This window comes from Urocitellus parryii, chromosome Y (assembly GCF_045843805.1).
Source record: "Urocitellus parryii isolate mUroPar1 chromosome Y, mUroPar1.hap1, whole genome shotgun sequence".
NCBI lineage: Eukaryota > Metazoa > Chordata > Mammalia > Rodentia > Sciuridae > Urocitellus > Urocitellus parryii.
The window spans coordinates 16,311,139-16,332,600 of record NC_135548.1 but is presented as its reverse complement, the minus strand read 5'-3'; the positions used below and the strand labels follow the sequence as shown (position 1 = coordinate 16,332,600).

The 21,462-nt window shown below is 34.0% G+C and overlaps 1 protein-coding gene across 1 annotated transcript in view; it reads left to right on the top strand.

Annotated features, from left to right (window-relative positions):
- LOC144250944 (roundabout homolog 1-like) overlaps window positions 1-21,462 on the top strand; it is a 186,620-nt gene that overhangs the window by 34,770 nt on the left and 130,388 nt on the right. Inside the window, 3 exon segments of the mRNA XM_077794110.1 lie at window positions 1,449-1,569; window positions 1,942-2,080; window positions 4,407-4,534. Of these exon segments, the coding sequence (XP_077650236.1) occupies window positions 1,449-1,569; window positions 1,942-2,080; window positions 4,407-4,534 (388 nt within the window).

The window sequence follows — 21,462 nt, the reverse complement described above, 5'->3', positions numbered from 1 at the left end:
AACCTTTATAAACTATATCAAATTGGATAAATAACTAGATTTTACCTATAATAGTAGTTTCTAGTCAACACACATCTCATGATTATTGTATGCAGGTATTATTTCAGATATGAAAGTTAGAGAATGAACAATGCAAAGAAAAAAATACCAGGATGATATTTACAGTGGAACCTTAGAGCATCTCATCATTTGTTTATACAACTATTGAAAAAATACTAAATTTTAAAACAACAGAAATGAAAACCTCTCTGTTAATATTTGGTTTGTTCTTATACAACCAGAATATTTAGTTTGATTTTCTACATTGAAATAACTCAGACATTCCAAAATAGTAAAACTTTTATAGAGATTTCAATAAACTCTATTAGGCATAATGAAAAAAGTGCTTGAACGTTTCCTTTCTTCTACCCTCTCTCCCTCTCTTCTTTCATCCTTCATTGTTTCTCTGTTTCTTTTTTCCTTTGTTTAATCTGCTCACCATAAATAAGCAAATGTGAGATTAAAACCTTCATGAATAAACATTTTAGAAGTTATCCTTGTAAAATTTGGGACATTATAGATATTCATGGGTAACTGAACTCAACTCCCTAATTGAAAGTGCGTTGCATTAAATAAATTACATTAAGTAAATCCAGTCCAATTTCTGCATCCCAGTCTTAATTCATATTTGACTTCAGTCTACTTTTTGAACTGGATATTTATTTATATTTGTAATTATTCAATTAATGTTCAAGACTATACCTGAACATGACTTTCCAAGTAATTGATTGGGATCTGTTCAATCTGTGCCTCTAAAGTTACCAAGAAGCTGCTTGGGAGAGAGCTACATGTACATCTACATATATATAAATATATTTGAAAAAAATAAATATGTGCGCGCGCGCACACACACACACACACACACACACACACACATATATATTTAGAAAATGGCAGATTTTACTACATTTTGGAAAATAAGATATATTTCTTTAAGAAAACTCTGGAAAACTTACTAGAGAATTTTTTTTTACACATACAACAATATTAGAATATTCTTTCCTGAAATCAATTATTACATAAATACATTTACATATTACATGTATAATATGATAGTAAGACTCCTTTTTCTTTCTTGCACTTGCTAATCAAGTTATTCAAGCACTGTCCTTGTGGTTTTCACTTAATTAATTTATAGGAAAGAACTTGGTTGATTTGAAACACAAGCATAGTGAGAATATAAAAATTTTACAAGAAATGTAGGTAATGCAACATGTTTTCCTTTTATATTATATTTTTGGAATTTACTCTGTTTAAAGTTACTACCTATAAATATAGCAAACAGTACACACCAGCTGTATAGGCTTTGGTATATAGCTTTGAGTGGAATTCATTTATGAAGACCTGCCACAAAACCATAGCTAAAATTCTTTTAATGGTATATATGTCAAACTTTTTCTTTTTTTAAGATACGAGGAGGAAAGCTAATGATTACTTACACCCGTAAAAGTGATGCTGGCAAATATGTTTGTGTTGGGGCCAATATGGTCGGGGAACGTGAGAGTGAAGTAGCAGAGCTCACTGTTTTAGGTAAGTGCCATTGTATCAAATCTTCTTACTACTGTACAGCCTTCTTCTTATTATCATCATTATTTTTATCATTATTATATTTTTGTACAAGGGAGAATAAAATAATATTTAATCAAAATACAAATGATCTTTATATAAGAAAGAAATATTCTTATATCATTGTTTTCGGGGTAGAAAGAGAAGTGAAGTGACCTGATATAAAATAGCCAAAGGTGTGGAAAAAGAAGTAGAAGGAAATATTAAAGATGGGGAGAAGTCTCTACAAGTTGGAAACTATGCGAAGTAATTTTCTAAACAATATTTTGAATTATAAATCTTTTCTCACTGAACATCTGAAGTGTTTTATCTTGAGATGGCTCTTTCTAATTTTAGAGAGACCATCCTTTGTGAAGAGACCTAGTAACTTGGCAGTGACCGTGGATGACAGTGCAGAATTTAAGTCTGAGGCCCGAGGAGACCCTGTGCCTACAGTCTGATGGAGGAAAGATGATGGAGAGTTGCCCAAATCCAGGTACAGATCAGAATTTAATGATGTGATTCATCGACTTAGAATTTCTGTTTCTCATCAGACTCTAGGTGCCGATAGATGGTTAACTCTATAGATGGTCTTTGACTGCTAAGGTTTGATTTAAAATGTTCTACTTTAAGACAGTATGAAAGCTATATTCACTCTGTAGACACCATACTTCAAATCTGGATCTTTCCCAGGCTGGTGATATGTGGTGTGATACTCTATGCTAGCTGCAGTGGTGAGCCATAGCTTTCAGTTGGCTTTGTAACCAGGAGGAGAAAGAACCAATACTCTACAGTGTACTGTGTTGCCATGTGGGGTCTTCAGTGGGCTAGATGAACAAAATGCAGTTTTGTACTCTTGGTATTTTAATTTATGATAGGTTTACAAAGACACATCCCTGTCAAAGGTTGAGGAGCATCTGTAGACTCCTTGATCAGGAGCCAGAATAGAATACTAGAGATACTTTGAACCAGGAGGTTTCCAGATTTCCTCTGGGGTTGGATTATATTTTTGTGACCCTGGTTTTCCCTAGTAAAACATGGTATTCTATAGACAGTTTCTTTCCTGCTCAGCCAAATCACATTTAATACCAACTTCTTATATATGGCCAGGTAGGAAAAGGAAGAAACGTATAGCAATAATGATAGAATTATGAACCAATTAAAAATCAGACTTTGCTTTCCTCAGCTATGTGTCACTAATGAATGGTAGAAGAGTTCGAAGTTTCTTAGTGTCTGATAAGGACTTAAATTGGCTAGGAGCAGTGATTCAGGAAATACCAAGCTTTGGGGAATGAGACGGTGGAATAAAGCATTTGAGTTTGCCAGTTAGCTGTCAGCATGCACGCATTGAATGCCTGCTAGGTGTTGGGGTTACAACATTGGCATAGAGAGGGCATCTGCTCTCGAGGAGCTTGCAAAAAGACACATTTATGGGTAGATATGGAATAACCTCATTATTCCCTTTCGTGACGTAAAGGCAGACCTATGCAACTGTAGGGAGAAAGAATAAGGAGAATACCCATGGAATAGGACAGATAAGCACAGTCTTCAAAAATAGGTACCAATATGATAAGCAAGAAAAAAAAGAGTCCTGTGTTCCAGACAGAAGATCCTTACAACATAGACACGAATGTAAGAAAGAACACCACATATTTTGAATGGTAGAAAGTTGAGCATCACTAGCACATAATATATGTGGTGAGAAGTAATGGATATCATAAGGAAATACTGGGGACATATCATCAGGGGCTTTGTGTAATAATAAATCTCACATCATATTGTATGACATTGATGAGTTGAGAAATATTATTATGAGCAGGATTAGTTTTTAGAATAACATAATTTTGTTAGCATGATGTATGTTCCATTACTATGAGGAGAAGCCGGTTATAGGGACACCATTATTTGATTGAACAAATCAGAGTTGTATATTGTTTAGCCTGGAGAGATGGAGATAATGTACAGAGTGGAGAGAAATTTGTGAGACTACAGTGGCAAACTGGACGACTAGTTAGAAATAGAGAGTTGATGAAGGAAGATAGGCAGATTGGGGTAGAAGGAGGAGGAGGATTATGTTAAGAGAAGAAAAGAATTATTGAACATATTAAATATTAGGGTCCCTTGAAATGTGATGTCTAATTGTTAGTAAGTTGGGAATATGAATAGGGGATTTACTTGGAGTGTGGGAAGTATCTGGTCTATCAATATATAAACCGTATCAGACAATATAACTCAGGAAAATTTTATATGAGAAAATTTTATATCAAGAATCCCTATTTTTAAGGGCAGGGAAGTCTAGACAAATCAAGTGAACTCTAGAAGACTATCTGGGTTCAAAATTTTAGCTCTGCCCTGAAATTCCCTGAGGACCAAGGCCAAGTAACCTTACTTTCCTGTTTCTCAGTTTCCTCACCTACAAAATGAAGATAAGGTTAATACTTATCTTATCAAATTGTTATAAGAATTTAAGAAGGTAAAATCTATAGATCATTTAAAGTCCAGCACATGATAAAAATTTAATTAATTTTCAATGCCATTTAATTTTAGTGTGAGTACCACAGCTTGAGGAAATAGATGTATAAATGTTAACTTTACTCAAAAATGTTATTTTTAAGAAAATATTTTAATGTTAGTTCATATACACGTGGAAACAAGCTCATTTCTTCTGCCTGCTAACTTAGAGGAACATCACATCCTCAATTTTGTTTTGAATTACTGAAGGGATTATTGCATGTGATTTGATGTCTGGATACATCATAGTGTAAAAATGGGATCATTCAAGAACAAAATCCTTAACCATGCTGTTTTTGCTGCAATATTAGATATGAAATCCGAGATGATCATACCTTGTAAATTCTGAAGGTGATGGCTGGTGACATGGGATCATATACTTGTGTTGCAGAAAATATGGTTGGAAAAGCTGAAGCATCAGCCACTCTGACTGTTCAAGGTAGGCACCGGGGAGCTCGTCATTGTGGTTGTTTTATCATGTGAAATAGGATGTTGATTTTGAATAGAATTTTATGTCAAACATATTTAAGAAAGCATTGCTTTACCTATGGGCACTATTATATATTATGTAAGTGTTTATTAAAGAAGAATGAATTACATTTTTGAAATTATGAAGAGTTCTATCTTGGGTCAGAGAAGATGGTGTTTTATTCTCTGGGTCCTTAAAAATAGTATATTTCTAATCGTTAATTACATGACAGCTATTGCTGTGAAAACATTGTCTTTGGAGGAAAACACATCTTCATTACTTCAGATGATGTGCTTTCAAGGGTCTATGCAATTTATAGCATAAACATGGATGGATCTATTGCCCTTTAGAATGTAAGATCCATCTGTACAATAGGGACTTAGCCATCTTTATTCTGAGCACATAGTTCCTGTGATCTAACAGACATTCAATATTTGTTGGATGAATGATTTGCATTTGTACTTTGCTAATTTTTATAAAGATTTATTATTTTTGCTGTTTTTTGTACATACGTATTTATTGTGCATTATAATTATACATAACAGTGGAATTCATTGTTACATATTTCTATACTCCTATGTGCACACAACATAACAATATAATTTGGTCAATTTCATTCCTTATTATTTGGTGGATAGGGCTTTAAAGGCTTCACGTTTTTTTTTTGTTGTTGTTGTTTGTTTGTTTGTTTTTTAATGGTTATTTTGGTTACTTGGTTTATTTAGATGTTTTGGTACCAGAGATTGATCCCAGGAGCGCTTCACCACTGATCTACATGCCCAGATTTTTTTAAAAAAAAATTTTGAGGGGCTGGGGATGTGGCTCAAGAGGTAGTGCACTCGCCTGGCATGCGTGCAGCCCGGGGTTCGATCCTCAGCACCACATACAAACAAAGATGTTGTGTCCACCGAAAACTAAAAAAAAAAGTAAATAAATATTAAAAAAATTTTTTTGAGACAGGTTTTCCCTAAGTTGCGTAGGGCCTTGCTAAATTGCTGAGGGTGGCTTTGAATTTGCAACCCTCTCACTTCAGCCTCCTGAGCCACTGAGATGTTTTACAGACATGTGCCACTGCACCCAGCAGACTTCAAGTTTTAAAATCAGAGACGTTTCTGTCACCTCTGTGGTATCCACAATACAGGCATGTCCTCATCATTACTTTCCTCCTTTGTCTCTGACGTCAAAATTATTATTTCCCACATTTTTTCCCCTTTCTGGTGATGACTTGTTTATTGTGCAATTTGAGAGGCAATGACCTTTAAAACATTTTATTGGTGGAAAAAATTCCCTATTTTGACAAGCGACTGTAGTAAACAAGGGTTTTGGCCATAAACCACTTAGCTTGTTTCTGGGCCTAACATTAGCAATGCCCGGTGCTGTCATCTTTCTCAACACTGTCTCTTCAGAGGCTATTAAGAAGAAAAAGGTGGCTTTTGAGGGAGTGCTTCTACTGCGGGCTTTCTACAAAAGAGCCTTGTGGGCTTTTTACACTAGAAGAAAGAATAAAGAATATTTCCTTCCTGTCTCTAAAGCCATTATGTCCCACTTTGGGGTTTTTAGCTCAACCTCATAAAAACAAAAGAAAAAAAAAAGATCAAGAACAAACATTGAATTTCTAAGGCCTAGACTACTTCTCTTTAATCTAAGTTAGACTTGAACTCTACGTGAGGCTAAGACTGTAAGAAAAGAAAACCCCTTTCCATTTAGAGAAAGCATACATTTAAAAGATGTCAAATCCAAGTTCAAAAGCCCTTCAGAGGGAGTAAAAGTAGCCAGGATGAATATAGGACATTAAAAGGTGTGTCTGTCTCTAGGCAATTGTGACAGGGAGCTTGATTGTCTATCACATCAGTCAGTGAAATATGTTTCACTTTATGTTTTAAAGTTTTCATACCTTGGTATCCTGATGTTTTATAAATAATAGCCATTCTGCTATGCATGCAGCAGACATTGAAATCAAAATAGAGTTTCCTCCTGCAATTTTAAACTCAGCTCCAAAGCTAATTCAGCCTTAAGATATCCATATGGAATGCTTGCTCCCTAAGCCTGGATTTCAGTTGAAATTGGGTACAAATGATCAAATCCAGAAACTACTTGATGAATGCAGATGCTCTCATTTCAACTGAATTTAGCTATAAACTTATGAAGGATCTGTATATAGTTAGAATATATTATTTGATTCAATATTAAAATAGAATATGCACATTAGCATCACTGCTAAAATGTCTTTAACATGTTAGAATAATGTACACAGTATGTTAGAGAAAGTAACATGACTCCCAACTGCAAAAGATAACTAAGAAAAAGCATTCAAAGGAAACCTGAGAAGTTAGGTCTTGTTTCTTCCTTTGAGAAGAATGTAGAAAATATTAGTGACTACAAAGGAAACTACATCACAAGTGAAACCCTCTGGTAGCAGGAAACAATTACAATAAGAAATTCAGTAGAGAATTTGGTTTTTATTTCTTTGTTTTATATGTGGTTCATTTTTAAAGAGACACTATTGGAGTAAGTATATGTTTAAAAATAAATTTCTACCCCCTTACCCCTTATCCAGTGAGTACTTAATTCAGAGAATTGAGTTAAGGCAATAAAACTATATGCTGAAGATAGAACTTATGGGGAAAATTATCTTAAATAAGGGTGGTTATTTGATTTTCACCCCCCCCTATTACAGAAGTAATTAATTTCAACATCTTTAAAAGATCCTTGATTTGAGAATCATTTCTCTTTCTTATTGGTTCTTTTTAGTTATACATGACAGTAGAATCCATTTTGACATAATTGCACAAGCATGGACTATATCTTGTTCTAATTTCTCTTCTGTAGATGCTTGTCTGTAAAGATACACTTAAGTATTCTTTTCTTAGGCCTAGCTTTTCCTTGGTCTTTAAACGTGGGTACTCTTCACAGTGCTTGGATTTGTACTACACATCTAGTAGGCACTTTGTCTAAAAAATACTGCTTGAGTGGTGGAAACAGCACAGGGAATCGGGAAACTCTAGCAGCTGCTGAAAGCTCTGATCCTGGGTGCCTGCAATAAGTACCTGTGGCTCAAAATTGAGGCACTCACCATTTATGATCAATGCTGCCTGGAAATCTGTGTTCAAAAGAACAAAAAAGGGGACCCAATTTATTATCTATATGTATCTCAGCATATCATGTTTTATATTTTAAATATATGAAATAAAATTTATTAAGAAAATAAAGGGAACAAGGTTCATGACACCTGTAATCCCAATGACTTTGGAGGCTGATGCAGGCGGATTTAAGTTTGAGCACAGCCTGGGCAACTTAGGGAGATCCTGTCTCAAAATAAAAAATAAAAAGGAAAAGGGATGTACCTCAGTGGAAGAGTACCCCTAGGTTCAATCCCTAATACCAAAGGGGCAGAGATGGGGGGAGGAGAAAGAGAGCACAGTAAAATCTGGGACCAGACAGAATTTCCTAAATTATCTGAAGTTTCTTGTTAAGTATGTGGATTATCAGACATGGCCTCTGGAGAATCTCTTTCCAAAGATCTGGGTTAGGACACAGAAATTTGTTTTGATTTTTGTTTTTAAGCAAGCAAGTTCACAAATCCCATGCATGAGGAGTTATAAGATAAACTGACAGAAAGAATGAAGGACTTTAAAACATTTCTTTGTAGTTTGGGACTTTCCAGATGTAGTAGTATTGCTATAAAGAATGGTTGCTAAGAGCATTGACATTAGCATCAGACTGGATTTAGTTGGATCCTTCTTGTACTGTTTACTACTATGTGACTCAGAAGTATGTGACTGAGGCCTTGGTTTCCCCCTATGTAAAATGGGTATAGTAATACAATATCACAGCATTTTTATAGGAGTTAAATTATTTATATATTAATATTTAACATATTGTCTATTATGAGTAAATGATTTATAAATAAGGAGCACAGTACTCATATGAGTGTTTTTATTTTTGATAGTTCTATTGCTTGATTTTAATAATTATTGAGTAACAAAAATACTAATTCTGAGTTAATTCTAGATAGTTCTAGTAGCTCATTCTAATAGTTCTTCCGCTATTGCAAATGAGAAATCTGAAATACTAACATATACATGACAATTTATTGTGCAAACAATTATTAAAAACTCTTCTCAAATACAAATCATTGCATTTCCATGTTAAAAGTCAGTATTGACTTTTGTAGTAAATATGCTGGATTTTGCTAGTTTTGTTAAAATAGTGGTAGACTCATTAAAGTTTTACAAAATAACTCAATAATGAAAATTATGGCTATTTGGGAATAGAGATCATTTAAAAATTACATTTTATATGCAGTGGTATATTATTGTTGTGGGAAAAAATTCAGCAGAAATCATTTGACCTCAATTTTATTTCATTATTTCTTGTTTTCCAATTTCTAAGGTTCTCAAACCCTCAATCTATCTTCCTATAAAACAGGTGCATTTTCTTATGATTCAGAGACTAGTAAGAAGATTATCCATGAGTAACTATCTTCAAAAACTGATTACTCATCTTCATAGCCATTTGGAAACTTCAATTAACCACTCCAAAACATGGGAGCAATATGAGATCATACTCTCTTAGTAGCACATCAATGTCTGGGTTACTTCTTCGCACAGAGCAAAGTACCAAACTCAAATATCTGAAACAAATCAAAATATTGACTATTTAATATAAAAGATTTTTATTTTACTTTGAAAATAGGCAAATTGTAATAAAATTTGGTGATACTAGGTAGTTTCAAAGTAAAGATATATTTCCACTGGTCTCTGAAAATATTTAGCCAATAAAAATATCCCAGTGCCTTTAACCTGCATATCAATTTTGGTATGTCTCTGAATCTCATTATCAGAATGAAACTCAAAGGTCTAGAGTAATTTTACCTATTGAAGAAGAATAACCTTCATTACACAACAAATAAGCACAGTGGAATAGTTGGGCACAGTGTTGCATGCCTGTAATCCCAGCTACTGGGGAGCTGAGGCAATGAGGATCCAAAGTTTGAGACCAACATGGGCAACCACTTAGCAAGAGACTGTTTCCAAATTTCAAAAATAAAGGGCTGGGTATGTAGGTCAGTGGTACAGCACCCTTGGGTTCAGTACCAAACAAAACAAAAAGAGAAAAGAAAAGAAAAGAAAAATAAAATGCCATTTTGGACTAATTACACCAGAAATGTTTATGCTTACTCATTTGTTAGACTTATCAAATATTGACTGCCTATAAATGTAAGCCATCATTTAACCATCAGTTATTTTATTTATACTTAATGTTTGTCTGCAACTGTTTTCCTTTCAAATGTATAACATCTTGCACACCCTCAAGCATTCTTTTTATGAACCTAAAATATACAAACAAAATGAGGTAACTTTTTACAGACATATCCCACCACAATTTTGATTTGTTCTATTGTTATATTTGAATTCTGGTGTCACAAATGGACAAGTGTTAGGATTGCTGGCTTGGTAGGAATGACTTATTTTTTGAACTAGTGTTTCGTATTGCCTAATAACTCCCATGTTTTAAGGAAAAAGATATTTATTGTAGTATTTATAACAATTTTATAGGTTGTGACATACCTATAAAATATAAAAATCTAACCAGAACAAAATAGATGCATAGAGGCACCCTGCCAAGGTTTTAAACATTGTGTCATTGAACCTGCTAAAATTTATGCTTCCCATTGGTGCTTGAGTCTGGTTGCAGGTTTGTTTTATATTATTTTACTGTCTTAATCTAAACCCATTAGTTCTTTATTAGATGCTTGTCGTGTGGGCCTCAAGTTTCTTCTTGGAATCAGGATAGTCAAATTAGTTTGCTATTTCAGGATCCATTCATGGTTAATTTAAAAAGTGAGTGCTTTTTTTCTTTTCTTAAAGATAGATTTGAGGAAAAGGATAGAGAATACAATCTCAAAATACTTCAAAAAATAAAGGAAGAAACATTATTCTGTTTATTATTACTAATAACAAACCCCATAAAATTTACAAATTATTTACTCATAATAGCAATCCTATGGATGGCTTTTTAAATCACTTCTTTTCTGGGGAGTGCTATCCCCAAAGAAATATAGCAGAGAAAGCCACACAGTTTCAACTTTGAGTTTCTTCCATTTCCAATTTTATCCTCAGCCTCAAACATTCCTTATGAGTCTTTGCTTCAGCAACTCATTTCTTAAAAAGGGCAAACTAGATGGCGTTATTAATGTTTCCACTCTCTTTGCAGCTTCACAGATAAAGCAGCTCTTATTACTGTCACAATTTTATTACCAAAGTGAATTTGTGACTCTATCACCAGAATGATCATGTTCTCATCGCCATGTCCCATCCGTCACAGGAAACTGAACTGAACCCGACTTCCACCCACCAGCCATTTCCTAGGCAATCACCTTTTATCTCCCTGAGTTGGACCATTAGAAACATCTAATCCCATTTTTGTTCATCTCTCTTACAAAAGGAACTAAAAGACATTTAGTCCTCCTGTTTCCCTGGAGGCCTGAATACTGGGCCACTAGACACAGGAAGCCATACATTTAGATCTCTGTTCACATCCCACTACACTCCTCACTAGACTGCTCACAGGGACCAGTTATTCTTTGAAGGTCAAGGAATGGTTGTTTTTCTGCCCTTTCTGCAAGCTGTGTTTAAAAAAAAAAAAAAAGAAAGAAAAGTCAAGTGCCAAACATTGCCAAGCCGGTTCATGCTCTGTGATCAGATGGATGGGATTTCTGTGAAATCTCAGCCCTTCTCTAAATAGTGCTTGCCAATTTTTATTCCCTTGGTGTTAAATCACTCCATTCTCTCAGTTTCATCACCTGTTTTAAACTATTAAATATGGTTTGAATTATATTGTTAACTCTTTAAATTTATTGTTGACCTATGGTAAGAATGTTAAAATGAGTCATCAAAAGGACGTGCATTCTGTTCTACTCTGTAGATTGCTATTTTGTCTTATGCTTCCCATAAGTATTTATGCCAAGCATATAATGAATGAGCAAAGCACTTGCTCATTAGGATTGATTAGCCAGTGACAGCTGCTGGAAGGCTGAGCCTTAAAGTATGAGATTGACATGAAATGAGGGAGACACAAAGGCAGAAAAAAGACCTGGGCTGTCTTTTGGCTGACTTAATTGCTACTAATGGGATGTTTCCTCGAGCTTCTTTCCTTGCTAGTAGTGAACTACATGCTTCAAACAGGGAGCTTTGCTGAAATATTTGGGGTGCCACAGTTTATGATTGACCCCTGTTAAGTATCCCAATGAACTAGGAATTGAAGAGTAATTATAGCTTTCAGTAAAACAAGAAGCAACTGTCAAAGGTGTGTATGCTAAGTCCCTTCTAAACCAGGCTGTAAGTATAATTCACAGAGTGTAGTAATGATGCAGTGAAGATAAGATCAGACTAGACATTCAAAGCTAAATTTTGCAAAACCTCCATTTTGGTTGTCGGTAGTGCAGCCTGCAGAGACATATCCAGCAGACAGTGTGAGGAGGGGAGTCATCCTTTACTCTCCTGCTTTTCCCATGTCCTACTCCTAATTGCCACAGAGTCCCACTTCTTTTGGCTTTTCACTATTGTGAGCTCTTACTAGCTCTCTCCCCTTCTTACCATTCCACCTATTCACATCTTTGTCATCTGTCTGTAAAGTGCTAACCTCTAACCAATTAGCTTTTATCTTGCTGTATCTATTGTCCATAACAGACACATCTGTCTAAAACACAATCTAGTTATAGTAGTTCCTTCCATAAAACTTGGTCATGGTTCCCTCTCTATACATAAGATCCACAATATGTACTGGTGCTAGCCTCCTCTCTCACTTCTCCCTTCAATCTAATACACTATATTTTCAATTTTGTTTCTTGCATGTACTACCGTGTAACTTAGTTCATTTTGTTATGTTGCCTCTAAAATGCCCCAAACCCTGCCTGAACCACTTGTACTTGCTAATTACACTTTCCTTGGACTCAGAGAAGATTAGCATTCTCCAGAAAACTTTTCAGACATTGTCCATCCCAGCACACATGAGGTGTCCCTCATTCATAGACCCTCTGGATGCTATAACTGCCCTTATTGCATTTCTGTTTACCCTGCTTGAATATGAGCTTCTTAGGGGCGCACTTTGGTTTCCTTTGTCTTCTTAGTCCCTTTGCGTTCTACTATCTCAGAGGCATCTCTTTTAGAGAAATAGAACCAGTAGGATATATAAAAGGGGTAATTAAGAGAATGGGCTCACATGATCAGCAGTGCTGAAAAGTCCCACAGCAAGCTGGAGAACCAGGAAAGCAGGAGGTGCAATTCAGTCCAAGTCCACAGATCTGAGAACCTAGAGTTCTGATGATTGAGAACAGGGGAGGATGGATGTCCCACCTCTAGGTCAGAGAGAAAATTTGTCCTTCCTCCACTTTTTCTTTTCCCATTCAGACTTTCATTGGATTAGATGATGCCTTCCCACGTTGGTGAGGGAAGAACTTCTTTGTCTAATGTACTGTTTCAAACAATAATCTCTTCTGGAAACAGGCTACCTGTAAAATGGCGTTTCAGGAGGCTGAGACAGGAGGATTGTGAGTTCAAAGCTAGCCTCAGCAACTCTGCATTGAGATCCTAAGCAGCTCAGGGAGACCCTGTCTCTAAAAAAAAAAAAAAAAAGGCTGGGGATATGACTCAGTGGTTGAGTGCCCCAGTGTTCCATCCCCAGTAACAAAAAGAAAAGAAAACAAGTGGGAGTGAAAATGTTTCTCATAGATAGCAGACATTGAAGAACTGACAAACATCCAATGCTTAGTACATCATGTGAGGCACTTAAATTGTCATTTCAGTGATGTGTGTTGTGTGTGTCAGAATCTTACTATATCTGCCTTTGTCCTTGCTTCCTACAACTAGCTGTGTAAAAGAATTAAGGTTTGAGTTTTTTATACATCCACCTAAGTTTTTACAGAAACACAATAAATATTTTTCAACGAATTATAGCAGAATATCTGTGACTGTGGTTCAAAAATGTCAGTTGTCTTTTCTAGTTCACTTTAGCAAAACTGGACAAGTGATATATAAAATTAGAAATCTGCATTTAGTTAAAATTCCTTTTTTGTATTAATTCTATGAATCTAATATATATTTGAGAACCAAATCATATATTTACTTTTTTAAATTAAACAGATCCACAATTTACATGATTCTTTCAGACAGTTAACATAATTATTATCCCTCTGGATATGTTTGATGATGCTGAATTTCCTGACAAAACGAATAATATTGAAATGTTTCACACCTCACTCCATAAAAATAATACAAATATTAGAACGATTGAGTGCACTGAAGTTAAAAATACAGTCATCCTTCCATATAAGCAAGTTCAAAAAGAGAAATTCAACTGTACTAAATGCATACCAACTATTTTTCTTATCTTTATTCTCAGCAATATAGTATGACAATTATTCCCATAGCATTTACAAAATATTAGGTATTATAAATAATCTAGAACTGATTTAAAGTACAGGGGAAGACATTCATTTATCACATGCAAGTAGTACACCATTTGTATAAAATAATTAAGAATATGTGGATTTTGGTATCCACAAGGTTCCTAGAACCAATTCCCTACATTTACAGAGGAACAACTGAATTTGGGTAGATGGTGCCCAGCTATAACTACTTTATAATTTGGTCTTGAAATGAATCAACAGGCATAATTCCTTAAAATAAATTTGCATCTATGAATTTGATCATTTTCTAACATATAAAATAATAACTTTGAAAATGATCAATATACATATTAATGTTACATAATAGAAAATATTATATGTACATGTGACTTTTTATGGACCTATTAGATAATTATTTTAGAATGTAAAATTTAAAATTTTAAGTAAAAATTTAAGTAAAATAAAAGTAAAAATTTTAAGTATTTAAATAAATGTAAAACATTATAGCTTTCATGTAGACTTTACTCTCAGTAGTACAGAATGAACTTTTTAAAAACTTTCATTAAAAAATAAACTCTGGGGGCTGGGATATAGCTCCGTTGGTAGAGTGCTTACCTCACATACACAAGGCCCTGGGTTCAATCCCCAGCATCACACACACCTCGAACAAACAAACAAACACACTCAGGAAAAGAAGGTTTATTTTGTGAATTTGTGCTTTCCATAAATAGAGTTCACCATGTTTCACATTCTAAAAGCACATGAGATCTTTATACAAAAGTCACATGACATTTTGGAGTTCATATGATATCTAGGTATAAAAAGGAATAAAATGATGGATACTTCATTTAAATCATTTGCTGGAACCATTTCCTTAACTTGCTCATTTGAGAAAAGTGTAATGGTGCATAGTTTCTGACCATTAACCTGGTTATTTGAGTCAAAGCCAAAACTAATAGTGTCAAGGGGCCTTTTGCAGGTTCAATGAGATTTACTCTAATCCATGATTCTGGTTACAAAACCATGAGTTCATCACCATTTTGAAGAAATACATATTAGGAGACCTCCAAAGCTTCACTTCATGTTTTTAAGAACCTTGATTATGTGTGTGATACTTTTGTCAGACTCTGACAAGATAAGCAAACTGAATCTTTTAGGAGATGGTTCTTCGTGACAGATGACAATAATCACGAAAGGCAAGGTGCTTCATGGGGTGGAGAATATAAGATAGTTACATGAATACACACATTATGCATGTAATTACATATCTATACTTACTTCCTCCTGTATATATTGCTCCTCTTAATGCTGAATTCTAGAGTCAAATTCAAAATGCCACCCTCCTAGAATTTTTATGCTTTTATTGTGCACTTCATTTTCTTCTCATGGTTGTTTCATAGTTCAGCTGATGACTGGAAAAATTCAACTGAAATTTAGAGGGGGGAATGAGGAAAAAAGGTTTGTGATTGTAAAAAGAAACACCCCCCCAAAAAAAATTTTAAAAACTCAATATGTGATGGAAACTTTTCAAGTTTCAAGTTTCAGTATTGCCAGCTGAGTTCTTTGTGAGCAGACTGAAAGAAAGTAAAATGCCATCAGCTAAGAGGTTTAATGAAGTCCTACCACAGAATTTAACAAGAGAATGATTTGTGAGAACAGCTCCCTCCCTAACTGTTCCGATCCAGTAGTGTAAATAGGATGCAGAGCTTCACTCCTGTTGGTTTTTTTTTTTAATATTTGGTTTGATTGAGTCCCAGTATCATTTTGACATGTGATAACTTGACATATGTTTTTTCCAGTAGTAAAGAAATTCTTGTGCTCTTGTAACTTAAAATTTCCACCAAAATGATCACTAAAGATGTGATATCCTTTTAGATTTCTTTCACTCATATACAGGTTTTGGATTACTTTCAGTTATTTCAAATGCACTGATATAAATTGTAAAAATTAATCAAAAGAAAAAGCCTTCACCAGGTGATCTTACTACAGAAAATTCGAAACATTCTCTTAATGTATGTGCCGGGCAAATATTTGAAGAAATAAGAAGAGCAGTCAGGTAGAAGAAATAATTGATTCATGAGATAATTTGGTGACAAGTAATTACACAGCACCACACTAGTAAATAGTACATCACGGGCCTTCCATTATGGTCTCAGCTTCACTGTGATTTATTCTTCTGTGTAACAGTGGATTGGGATTTCTTGTGAGGCAGTTATCTGCATGTATAACTGAGCAACTATCTTTAGCAGCCAACATTATCAAATAAAGGTGTCAACATGGAAATATGTAATTGAGTTGTGTGGATCTATAAAATCTGAATCACTCGGCCTGAGAATGATATTCAGAGAAATAAATTACATTTTTGCCCTAGTCATTTACAGATAACTGTTTTAAAATGTTAGATTCTCTGCTAACAAGCTCACATAATTTTAAAACATGGAATTATTATGTGAAATTGTTTATCACTGAATGTAAAAGAAATAAACCTAAATTAATTTCATCTTGCTGTATTTTATCTGAAATTGTTCAGACATCAAGTAATAGAAATTATTTATTATTTAAATGACAATAATCATAAAGAGAATAATATAGAGTATATTAAGGATGCCTTTTTGTTATGGAAAACTCTGGATAATTCTATACATAAAATGATTGAAAATTGGATTTTTATTCATCCATATGTATTAACTATTTTATTATTTATTTGACATGATTTTATTTTCCAACAGATTTATGCAGTATTAAAAATAATTTTTAACTGCATTCATTTTTTGTAGATTTAGTAAATCTTTTCAGCATATTCCAAACATCAGGTAATCATTAAAATAAATAAACTTTAGAATTATGTTAGCATCTGGTGTCCTTTGAGCTTTATTTCAATAATTTAAAATATGAAGTAATTATTTGTATTTTAATAGGATTCTGCATAGATTGAAAAATGAACATTTTGAAATATCATACCCAAAGTTTGCAAAAACTGATTAAAATACCATGAGCACTTTAATTTGCTTTTAAACTATAATTCTCATGACTTGATAAATAATGTGCCAAAATAAACACACCTGCAGAAAATACTAAAATAGGTATAAGACAAAATATAGCTGAATAATTGCTTTATAACAGATTTATGAGGATAGGAAAATCCATAAATGGTTGTTAATGTTAGCTTTAGGACATTTATTTTGTGTGGTCGATGTTCTTGGGAGAGAATTTAGAGCACTGCACAATTAAAGCTGATAGATGGGCCATTTTACAAAGGTGCTTTTAAAAAGTTAACTTAGTGTATGGTAGTCATTTCCAACTGTACTTTTTAGTTTATTAGTTAAAGAGAGGAGGCGCATTTTTAGGCTTTTTACTCTAAAACATGTACACAATCGCTAGATAGAAATGAAAATTTTGGCTTTATTTACATATCTTGGGAATAAATGTGAAATTATGAATCCTATGCTGGATTTTTGAAACTTTCATGAATGGTAGTCTACAAATCATTTACTTTGGAATTATCTTACAAATGAGAAAAATGAGTTCCCATGTGTCTTTATATTAAATAGTCAACTTAAATCATGCATACTTAATTTCTTGACTGCATATTTTAAATGTGCAGTGAAAAACAAGGATTTTAAAAGCTGGAGACACTTGAATTCTAATTCTTAATTTCTTGACTATATATTCTGAAAGTTTATAGTGATTGTCCTAAATGATTATATCACATCACATGTTGGAGATGGAATTGGCTTTTTTGACATTGTTGCTAAGAGAAAATAAAATATAACATGAGTTGTTTCTTCTCCCAATTTTTTTTTTACATATGAAATATGTCTATGTAAGTGGAATCATTATGTATGTGTTTATTTAATGTATTACTAGGCACATCATACATTCATATTACTTATTACTGATTTGAAGAAAAAAAATAGAACAAAAATTACATTAAAGTAAGGTTTAAATCTTGAAAAACAATGCAGTGTAATAAGAAAAGCGAGATTTTTAAAAGCTGGACATACTTGAATTTCCAATTCTTTTCTTACCTGATGAGCAGCTTTAAGAAAGCCCCTGAATCTTCACTTTCCAACCTTTGCACATTTGGGATATTGAATTATTTCTTTGCTAAGAGAATTTCTAATATTTTGGTCTGACATACAACTAACATTGATAGCTTCTTCTTGTTAAACTGAGAGTTAGAACATGTATGAAATTTATGAAGGATAGAAGACCTGATTATTTCTTGAAAAAAGCATTGGATTTTGAGCTAAGATCTGAAGGGTGAGTAAGAATTAAATAGGGGAAGGGAGAGATTTTGAGGGATGGCGTGCATAGAACTGGAGGTAAGATGGAGCATGGTGTACTTAAGATCCAAAAGAATGTTTATGAGGCCAGGTTGAGGAAATGAGGGAGGGGTGGGGGATGGTTTGAGAAGACAGAGAGCATAATGCACAAGACCATGTAAAGGATTTAGCTCTCTGTTTTAAGAGCACTGGATGATATTGAAGGATTTTAATCACATAAGTTCTATGATCAGTTTAGTTTTGTTTTGCCTTGTTTTGTTTTAATCCCTCTGGTTGCAATGTGAGATTAGATTAGAAAAATACAAGTCATTAGTTAAGATGAGTTTCATTTGATAGCTTTGCCAGGGTTGTGGTATCCAGAAACAGATGGTTAAAATCACAAGTAGTTACAAAATAAAAGCAATGACCATTGGTAATTAAGTATATCTTTCAGGGAGGATGGAAAAGAAAGCATTCTGATGTGATGCTTTCTAAAGGCTGACTTAGGGAATGTTATCATTAAAATGATGACCCTGAGATCCATGTCAGGTAATATGCACATTGTCATAGAAGGCTGGATAGTTTTTTTTTTTTTTATGTTTGGATTCTTTAATGGACAAATAAATAAGTAGAACCATTTAACAACTGTGCTTTGTGGGAGAGTATGGGTATTTTTAGAAGAGGAAGGAAAGGAAGAAGAGTGTTATTCATCTTTTCTGAGTTCCTGTGACATATCAGGCATTGTACAGGGTACTTTTACATAAATTGGAAGTGTTTGTTAGTACATATTCTGGACAATTCTTATTTAAACTCTTTCAATAACCTCCAGCAAGGTTTCTCAGCTATGGCACTGGAATTTTGAGCTAGGGTATTATTTGTGGTGGTGGTGGTGGGTTATTTTGTGTATTGTGGGATATTTATTAGAATCCCTGACTTCTGTCCTATGAGGTAGAGCTATTGGCCAGCCTCTCCCACTTCCTCTCCACTTCAGGTGTGACAGCCAAAATTGTCTCTAGAACTATGAGCTACAGAATAGCATTAGATATTTGAGTGGAGGCGAAAAGTTCATAGCATTTTATGTATCTATTAAATATATTCTAAAAATGCCCTTTTATTCTCTCTATTTTTATGTCTGAAAAATTGAAAGACATAATGACAGGCTTTTATGTTAAACTCAATCTTTCACTCCCAAAGAAATCATACCTTGTATTAAAGTATCCTAAGAGTTTTAATTGTTAGAGATGTTATCATTCATGAGTTCCTGTGCATATCATTTTTCCATTATCCCAGTGACTGTGTTTTTCAGTACAAATGTAGATCGTTTCACCACTTGAAAATTTGAGTGTTCCTCTGTTTAACTAAGTGTTTCTTCCAAAAAAGTCTTGTAACTCACTACCTTATATCCATTCATATTCTTGTGGAATGTGGTATTTACAGTACTAGTCTGTCAGATTTGTTAATTGAGCCCTGCTATTCAAAAAAACACTATAGATTAAATGGGAAAAAAATCACATTATGTTTAAGACTTGTTAGAAATTAGCTACTGATAATGAAAAACTAGTATCTATTAACTAGCAGAAGAATTTCTGAGTCAAGTTTATTTCATTAATAGCCAATTCAACAAAAATGCTTTTCTCTGTTGATTAGTAGGATTGCTCTTATCACAGATAAATTTGGTTAACTGAATCTTCCATTGAATCATCCTAGGAATGTAGCGTACTTTTATTATTTTAGAGCCAAGATATCTGATACACTTCTCACTTATTGCTAACAGTGAAGAATTTCTATATTTAATTCATAAGGATAGATACAAATACGTTTGCCAATATGCCTCAATATTAAAATCTCATTGTGAAAATACCAAAATCTTAATCATAATAGTGTCATCATTTATGCAAATATTTCATTTACTTGGAATTTTCTGATGTGTCCTGAAATTATCATAGGATCCACATGTGTAAAGTACTTCTTCCTTTAAGATGACATGATCTGAAAAGAATGTTCTTGAGGACTTTTTCCTTGTAGAATATGCAGTTTAATATTTGTAATGGGAAAGGAAGCTACCAGGGCAGAAGGAGGTATCAGTTGCCCTGCTTTCCCTCTGAATGACCACATTCTTAAGACACTAGCACTGAAAGCACTTTAAGATTCAACTTGCCTTTGCCAGACAGGGTTATATTTAAACTGAGGTGGCCAAATGGAAATAAATCCCATTTTAAAGACCTCTAGAGACATCACAGTTGGCAACCACTTCGTGGTTCACTGACCATTACTGTTAACTACTTCTTTTCTACACTTTGCCTAGGATGTTCTTGCTATTATTTAGGCCCATTATCTTTTCTTCTGGCCTAAGTGTTTGTCAAAATTGGCTGCTTTCTCTGTTTATTAAACCCAATCTGGAGACTTCTGAAGGATCTATGGAGCTAACTTCTTTTCTTCAGAACCGAAAAGTCTTTCCTCCAACTCCTATATAATTTATTTTCAAACATTTATCATCTTTCGGACTCATGCCTCCTGAATATGACAAGAAGATGGAAGGAATATGAGGCATATTCTCTGCCTCCCTAACCTCCTTGCTTCTCTTTCCCACTCCCCACCCTTCCTTGTATTTTTTCCTAGCTCGTCTATCCAAAGATTATTGTCTGAAAGTATACACTCTTAGATTATAGAATATCTCAAAATAAGGAGGCTTTTGATGCTACATTCAAAAAAAGGAAGAGAATCTTAGAGCATCTTTTTATTCTGTGTGTGTGTGTGTGTGTGTGTGTGTGTGTGTGTGAGAGAGAGAGAGAGAGAGAGAGAGAGAGAGAAAGAGAGAGAGAGAGAGACCGACCAGTGGGAGAAGGATGCTAAATTCTCCCAAATTTTTTAAATAGTTTAAAAAAAACTATTATTTAATTATATGATAATATTTATATATCTTCCAATACTTTACACAGTTATTGTTTTTCCTTTTTAGACTCAAAAGGTACCATAGAATTTTACAATGTCATACCTTATATGCATGATGTGAATTTATGCATAACACATATTTCAGGCTTTGCTTTACTCCCTCTTCCTTCCTCACCAAAAAAGAGGAAGTAGGTGAAAACAGTATATTTTTATTTAAATTCAGCCTCATGGCAAATTTTCTAATCCTTCACCCCTTCTAAATTCTCTTCTAAACTAAGAAAATTTAGAGCTATCACTGTAGATACTGCACAATGTTGCTAGATTAAGAAAAA